The 8,396-nt window shown below is 41.6% G+C and overlaps 1 protein-coding gene across 2 annotated transcripts; it reads left to right on the top strand.

Annotated features, from left to right (window-relative positions):
- Positions 1 to 1,632: 1,632 nt before the first annotated feature.
- pitx2 (paired-like homeodomain 2) lies at positions 1,633 to 8,044 on the top strand (the record flags this gene model as incomplete). 2 transcript variants are annotated; one of them, XM_080035080.1, is made up of 3 exons in its annotated part: positions 1,633 to 1,696; positions 6,437 to 6,642; positions 7,490 to 8,044. In XM_080035080.1, the coding sequence occupies exons 1-3, from the start codon at positions 1,651 to 1,653 to the stop codon at positions 8,042 to 8,044; spliced, it is 807 nt and encodes a 268-aa protein (XP_079891206.1). In that variant the 5' UTR covers positions 1,633 to 1,650. The 2 variants fall into 2 exon arrangements, with proteins under 2 accessions (XP_079891206.1, XP_079891205.1); XM_080035079.1 differs by lacking the exon at positions 1,633 to 1,696 and adding an exon at positions 5,537 to 5,840.
- Between the last annotated feature and the right edge of the window lie 352 nt (positions 8,045 to 8,396).

Below are 8,396 nucleotides of genomic sequence, written 5' to 3'. Positions count from 1 at the left end.
ATTACTCTGGCATAGACAATGTATGAAAAGAAAATAGAGGTTAATTTCTATAGGCTATTGCAATTAAATATTACTAATTAATCAGAAAGTGCTGTTTTTGTTAAATATATTTCGAGAGCTTTTCTATGAAATGCTATATTATGGTTAACTTGTTTTAGGTGTTTTCAAATTATAGAATAATAGAATAATATCGCCTCCAGTATTTAAATGTAATTTACAAATTAAATGTATTTATTTCAAGTATGTTTTGGTATCTTTTTTTCCTGTAACTTTTAGGGGTAGGCTATAGGCCCACATGCCTTTCTCTTTTTTTAAACAGGCATTTGCTTTTAAAAGTCTCCAAAACATAGGTTCGATCAAGACATTCTTAGATGTAGACATTTTTCAACAACTAAATAAAATGCATTGAAATGCATAACTAATTTGCGTAGATCAGCAAGGCGGGCTGATATATATGGAGGGAGCTCTCATTAAATCTCACTGATTAGATAACACAGAGCCGCGAGCAATAACCTTCCACCTTCCAGCCTGACCTGCACTATTTCATTTTGCTGTGAGGATGTAGGCGAGGGATGAGAAAGAAAAGGTTGTGCAGGTACACAACGTTAAAACTTAACCTCCAATATTTTCATCTTCTGAATTAAAAGGCAGACGAAGAAGTAGAGGGAAAAAAGGCCTCGCAGATGATGTAGAGCAGGTGAAGGGAAGAACTGGGGGAAAATGGTTAACAGCATGACTGCATGCAAATTCGCCCCGTCTTAAATTATCATAAGCAAACAGTGTGAGCCTGGACTAATAAAACCCCATCTGTGTAACTTCATATCGAGGTAGTATGAGGGCTGCGATAATGAATTTTGTAATATCCCACCGACAGACATCTCAATCAGACTCTAATCCCGTGATTTTACCACGGAATCACTCCTCTTCCAACTGCTGCAGGCGGCACCGCGACACAAGACCCGGCTCATGCAAAACACGGCGGCTTGTAGAGGTTTCAGACGGTGCACAAAACACTGGAGAAAAATACGATAATACATAGGAGTGCAACATAATGGAGATTCATACCCCAGTGTTATGCTAAAACAATTGAGCGTCAGAATGAGGAGATAATTCATTTTTCTCCCAGGTAAATTATCTTGCTTTAATTATTAATATTATAAATATTATTATTAATTTGAAGTGAAGTATGGTTGAAATAGGCTAGATGCAATTTGCTGTCGTAGCAGTGTTTGGACCCAGGTATATTTGGAAATAACGTTCAGAAGATTACTGGCCATTTAAAAAAAAACAATATCAGTAATTAAAACAACATCAGTAATTAGCAGCATTAGAAGAAAAAAAATGCACATATTTGCGCATGGCTGCAGTGCACCGCCGCTGAAATTGGTCTATGCATAGGCTATATTTTTTAATGCATTTACTTAGCTTACATTGTTTATGTATATATATTTTTCCCTTGAACTCTTATTCTGAACCTTTGAACACATTACTCCTAATACTTTTGGTATTAATGTTTACTCCATAAATGACTGACGGTGCTGTGTGTCAGTGAACGTTACAGGGGGTTGTTTACCAGTCTTAAAGGCTAATTGTGGCTCTTTTGTCTTTCTTTTTATTTTTTTACAGAAGCGGTTTTCTTCAATTGCCATAATGGACTCCCACTGCCGCAAACTGGCCACCACCTGCGCGCAAATAGGTGAGTAACTGATCCAAATGAGTCAAACGATCACTGAAGGAAAAAAATAAACGAAAAAATTGATTTAATATATTAGATACATTGTCTCTTCAAATGTAGGCCAACATAATAAAAAAAAATCATATAGTCTATGTTATCTTATTTGCACAACAACGGCACTTAGCACTAATAGGCTACATGTACTAAGGGTTCATCTGTGTTGCGTTTCAAACTGAATATGTATTAATTGGGCTACAGGTAATACTGAATTAATGTTATTACAATTTTTAATTGTATGTATTCGCATTCTTCAGAGGTGACAAAAATCGGAGTTGTGGCAATAGTTAGTGAGCTGATTGTTTCCAATGTGTAGTTTTGAATGTGGTGAGGTTCTTAAAGCAAGTTCAAAATATATAATTACAAAAACGAAAACTACTTTGATTCCTGCAGATACTTTTTTTTTGCAGTGGTTTTCACTGGTTTGTTCAAAACTCAGTTGAGTGGTCTCAGATATATGTTGGCCTGTTTGCTCCTCAGTGTTGGGCAGGTGACGGGGTTGTACGCTGTGTTAGAGGGACACCTGGTGGTGGGACGTGGCTGTGCAGCTGCAGGCGGGCAGAATACACAGAGCATCACCTTTAGGATTTGACACGGGTGACATCTCAGCAGCGAGGTCATTTGTTGTAATTAAGATATATGGATAAAGATGAACATTAACATATTATCAAGCCGTTCTATTTACAAATTACTGGGGGGGACTGTTGCAAATAAAATAATTCCTAAGTGGTTATATACTCGACGAGCATTTTTGATTATATTAACGGCATCACACCGCCCTTAATTAGGTATACGGCCAAAACCCAAAAAGAGACTAAAGAAAAATATGTTTTAATGTATCTCCAATAATGTAGGGAAATGACATTAGGTCTTGTTAGGGTCTTAAACGAATAACCGATAACTTTCACTCCGTTTCGTTTAGCCCATAGTGGACGGGGCGCCGTGTGAACGACCATTGATTAAGAATAATAAGATAATAAGAGATTGAGACACACCAGCGTCAACTGTTTTGCTGTATAATTTATGCGGCGCTTGTTGGAATTGACTCCGGGGAAAACTAAATGTATAATGAAAGCCCATTCGTGAGGAGGAATATACTCATAATGGAATCTGATGTCTCCTTAATCCCATGTAAAAGAGAAAAAAAGAAGCCTTGTCGTCTTGCCCTATATTGATTGAATTGCTAATTAATGGCCCTCTACGGCGGAGGCCCATTGCGCGCAGTAATCCGCAGAAGAAAGATAAAGCATTCAGAAGGTAGAAATGAAGAGGAAACTGATAATCCACTTCAAGTTTAGTATTAGGCTACAATACGGCTGGAAAGTATAATAAAAAAAGAGCAACATACTGATCGCTGCTTGCCATTAAAGCAGACGTGCTTGTGTTGTTATTGATTAAAATACTATCCTAATTCAGAAATATAAAACATATTTTTTAGAAGTTTGCCAATCTAATTCGCATTATTATTTTTAAGGCACATAAATAAATAAAATGTATCTTAGACTGCCTTCTAGTGACTGCAAATTGGAATAAGGGTATTCATTAGTGAGAATAAATAATTTACAACTAAATTATACATGAGTGATTAGGTTTTAGCGCCTGCATCATCTTAAGTGATTTACAGCAAGACCATCCAAACAAGGTTTTATTGCTCGGTTTGAGATGATTGGCTCCCTAGTTTGATAAAGCTGTTTGTGTGTGTGTGTGTGTGTGTGTGTGTGTGTGTGTGTGTGTGTGTGTGTGTGTGTGTGTGTGTGTGTGTGTGTGTGTGTGTGTGTGTGTGTGTGTGTGTGTGTGTGTGTGTGTGTGTGTGTGTGTGTGTGTGTGTGTGTGTGTGTGTGTGTGTGTGTGTGTGTGTGTGTGTGTGTGTCGCAGTCTATGGTCTGCTGGTATTCATATATCGGGGGCTTTCACGGGATTAGCCCAGTAACTTCTTAACACCGCCAAAACCAAATGTGCTGGCTGATCGGGGCGTCCGCCTGGCCACGTGGACTTTGGAGAGTGTGTAATTTCATAATGATGATGACAATGATGATGATGATGATGATGATGATGATGATGATGATGACGATGATGAACTCACTTTCTTATGTGGTGAGGAAAACACTACCAGACAATGATCATCAACAATGAAAGTTCCTCTTCACTTTTCTGTGGCCATAGAACGTAAAGAGTATAGACCTGTGATGCACTATAATTGGCGTGAATGCGTCCTCCTCTCCACACAAAGCAGCGCATTACTTCAATCACCTGTTACCCAGTTGACATTTCTCCACCCTCAATCTCGCACCTTGATAATTAAAGTCGCCTTTGTTTAATTAGACATGTTTACTTTGCCTTAACGCTTCACAATCTTTAGGGAATTCTAGTTTGGAAAAAAAATACAAATAAAAAATGTGCTGGCATATCAGATCAAATTCATTAAAAGTCCTCCTTCAGAAATTCTTAAAACAAATGAGAGTCTTATCAGATTAACAAAAAATCACAGGGGTGCTGGCTGAGGAGTCCAAACGCAAAGTGAGGAGAGATATCCCGTTAAGCACCCAGATACAGTAATCCGTCGTCAATAAACTGAGTCTGCGTGGGTAACTGCGGCTCCGCTGGGGTTGATTTAATGGATATTTGAACCTTCACTCTGTGGAGATCAAGAGGAATGCCTCATTTGACAACTGGTATGACTGACAAATGCCTTTCCCGAGCATATAGGCTACAGCACATAGGGATGTAACGGATAGTAAATCACCTTGGGCCGGTTTGGTCACGTTTTTGGACCGTAATGGATACGCACTATAGACATCTCCCTAAGAATCAAGTGGGATCTAAGGATTATACTTCAGTGGTATGTTTGCCTTTTGTCTCGTTTCAACCACCTTTTTTTGTTTTCTTCCCTTTACTTCACTGACTTTAAATGAATACACGATTCTCAAGTTATGCATCCAGCACGCGTATGAGCTGCACCAGCTGCACTTGTGCTCCTTTTAATATACTGTACGTGTCTGGCAGTTAGCGTCAGTTTGACAAGTCCGCACAGACACTTTTGAATCAGGCTACGACATTTTAATGTTACATTCACGTTCCCTTTTTAATCTCCTGTCCTTGCACATGTATCATTGCGCAGTAGCGGATTGTTGTGTTTACAGTGCACATATATTTTTTTTCATACGGCTTTCAATACTCTCGATGGCTTGCTTTATCCACATTGAGTCCCTGAGTAAACTGCAGTGGCATAGCCTGAGAGCACGAGGCTCAGCGTGGGTATCAATAGAACGGCATCGTTTTACTGGGCCACTGGACCCATCTCATAAAATGAGGCCAAACTGTTATTTTCATTTTTATTTGGTCTTGGGCTGCTGCATGCGCAATGGCACCTCGGGTACGCCGTGCGTCCCCATCTCTCTTTACATGCTTTTATTTGGGAAAGGAAAATATAAGCATAAACATGTTGGCTACACATATCTCGTTTCTGCTCCGGGTTGGTCGGGCCCACCGTCATGTCCACATGGATGTGCCTGTCAGAGAGAATATGGGCGGGCGCAACATGGTGACGTGGAGGTCTAGGGAGAGGCGCAGTTGGATAGGCAGCAGCTGAAATGCACAGAGCTGTGTGGTGTGTGTATGCCTCTGGATCTAATATCACCTACCTGTCCTTGTCACTCTTGACAGTCAGCCGAGGTAGCCACTGTTTACCACCGATGCTGGTATGGCAGCACTCACTGGTTTATTTTAAAGCGTTTTTCCGGTTAAAGCAGAAAGAGGTCTTCACGTCAACCGCAAGAGGATCGGCTCTACTGTGGGCTTTTTGTATTTGGGAGAACTGAACACATTCCGCAGACGGACTTCCCGCGTATCGTCGTTGTAGGCTACTAAAGAGGACTTAATCTGATTTCGACAGCCAGTTTTTTTTTTTTTTTTTTCCTTTCACCGATGAACTCTATGAGGGATCCATTAAACATAGACCATCACCACATAACAGGGAATAAACTTGCCTCCACACACCACACGGCGCTGGCGATGGCATCTACTTTACAGCCGTTGCAGCGGTCTGTGGACTCTAAACACCGGCTAGAGGTGCACTCGGTGTCGGACACGTCCAGCCCGGAGTCTGTCGGTAAGAGAACCGCCCGCCTCCCGGGGGTGCAGATGTTTCTCTCAGCCAGGCGACACAGATGTCTTCTTGTTATAAAAAAAAAAAAAAAAGATGGTTCAGATTAGGCAATGTAAAAGGAGCTAATTGACATGCAGGCAGAAAGGCCATTGCAGCTTTCATTTTACGCACAGACTATTCGTTTTGACACTGGCTGTGTGTGTGTGTGTGTGTGTGTGTGTGTGTGTGTGTGTGTGTGTGTGTGTGTGTGTGTGTTGCCGTTAAAAGTTTTTGTGTTATGTAAAAAGAGCTGGAATTGTGTAAAGTAAAATAAGTCAGGCGTTTACTGATACCACACAAGTGTCAAGATTAAACCAAAGGGTAATAAGATTAAATATATATAAATAAAATAAATAATAAAAGATGGATATGGGTTTATTTTATGAATAAGAGCATTCTTTATCAATGAAGTCAGGCTGTGGCAAGCTCATCCATCTCCCAACAGTGTCGTGTGGTCTCATGATTTTCTCTTCCTCCTCCCCCCTCCCCCCTCCCTCTCATAGCACACAGGCCTTTAATCCGCCTGGCTCTGACTCAATCCACTTCTTCTCTTTTGACAGAAAAAGAAAAGAACCAAACTAAAAACAACAACAACGACGACTCCTCAGATGACCCCAAGAAGAAGCGGCAGCGGCGGCAGAGGACGCACTTCACCAGCCAGCAGCTGCAGGAGCTGGAGGCCACTTTCCAGAGGAATCGTTATCCGGACATGAGCACAAGGGAGGAGATAGCTGTGTGGACCAACCTCACAGAGGCCCGGGTCAGGGTGAGTATTCCCTCGGGCGCACACAATAACAATTCCTGTGTATAATGTCGGCGGGTAATTTGTGCCAATTGTCCGGTTAACCCACAAGTTCCCTTATACCTTAATATTATTGCGCTCGGACACCAAACATTACGCACGGCTGGCATTTCCTGGAAAACAATGTATGACACTGGAAAACAAATAATCAGAGTCTTGTTTAAATACACTGCTGGTTCAAGCTCAATTAAATTAGATTGTATGTGTTTATCTAATAGTCTAAATATAATTCCAATCCTCTGATGCACAATGCAAAATAAACTATTTCAGCACGACTTCATTCGTGTTTCACGGCACATTGTTAATCATATCAGTCATTTCCTTAAAAAAAAATTAGACACCATTTTGTTGTCTTCTTGTTTGCCTATTAGGCGTAATTACACATTTATTGCGCTGTTAACAGTTGAGGCTATTGACATACATTGATGGCAGATACCACTCGTGTTCCCCGGCTCGTGTGAAAGAGGTGCAAAGCTTGTATTTTGCGAGTCGTCGCCCTGCTGTTGTGTGATTAAGGTCAGCGTGTTGGTGGAATACACATCCTCCTCCCACATTAAGACGGTGCAGTGACAGCCCCAGTGTGTATTCTGCTCAGATAAAGACGGAATCAAAGCGGGATAGTCTGCCTTAGGAAAGCAATGGCTCATTACGCGTGTGAAGTAGACGGTCATTTAGTTTTTGAAAAAATATTAAAATGTTGCACTAAAGATGGTGTTTCTGATATTAAAATAGAAGAATATACCCACACTTTGACAATTAAATAAAACTGAACAATTAATTCTAACCTACTGTCATTTCCTTTGCTCGATAGGTCTGGTTCAAGAACCGGCGAGCCAAGTGGAGGAAACGGGAAAGGAACCAACAAGCCGAGCTTTGCAAGAACGGCTTCGGCCCGCAGTTCAACGGACTCATGCAGCCCTATGAGGACATGTACCCCAGCTACACGTACAACAACTGGGCCGCCAAGGGCCTCACGTCGGCCTCCCTCTCCACCAAAAGCTTCCCCTTCTTCAACTCCATGAACGTCAACCCCTTGTCCTCGCAGACCATGTTCTCGCCGCCCAACTCCATATCCTCCATGACTTCCGGCATGGTGCCGTCGGGGGTGACGGGCGTACCGGGCTCCAGCCTCAACAGCCTCAATAACTTGAACAACCTCAGTAACCCGTCGCTCAACTCGGGTGTGCCCACGCCGACATGCCCCTACGCCCCTCCGACCCCTCCCTACGTGTACAGGGACACTTGTAACTCCAGTCTGGCCAGTCTGAGACTGAAAGCCAAGCAGCACTCGAGTTTTGGATACGCCAGTGTGCAGAATCCGGCCAATCTGAGCGCATGCCAATACGCCGTGGACAGACCAGTCTAATACCTACCTGCACTGCAAAAAATAACCACCTTAGCAAGTCATTAGGAGGAGAAGTGCCACGAAACATGTTCTTTTTTTCCTTAAAAATGGGAGCGAGCAAGAGTTGAGGGTGAGATAACTGTACCGTTTTCATGTGTTTCAGGAATATTTCTTGATACTTTAGTTGGAGTGTGATTTGCATTATTCCTACTTGTTCAAGATATTGCCACTTGCTCCTTAAAAAAAACCTAAACTGTCAAAATGTCAAGAAACTAGTGAGACTATTCCTTACTAATCTGTTGGTATGAATATTTTTTATTTAATTTTTGGATGGATTTGGGGTTGGACTTTGAGGATGATTTGAAGACCAAAT

Source organism: Ammodytes marinus, assembly GCF_949987685.1.
Source record: "Ammodytes marinus genome assembly, chromosome: 10".
In the NCBI taxonomy this organism is placed as follows: domain Eukaryota; kingdom Metazoa; phylum Chordata; class Actinopteri; order Uranoscopiformes; family Ammodytidae; genus Ammodytes; species Ammodytes marinus.
Note: the sequence above shows the minus strand (reverse complement) of the source record. Positions and strands in the feature narration are given on the sequence as shown.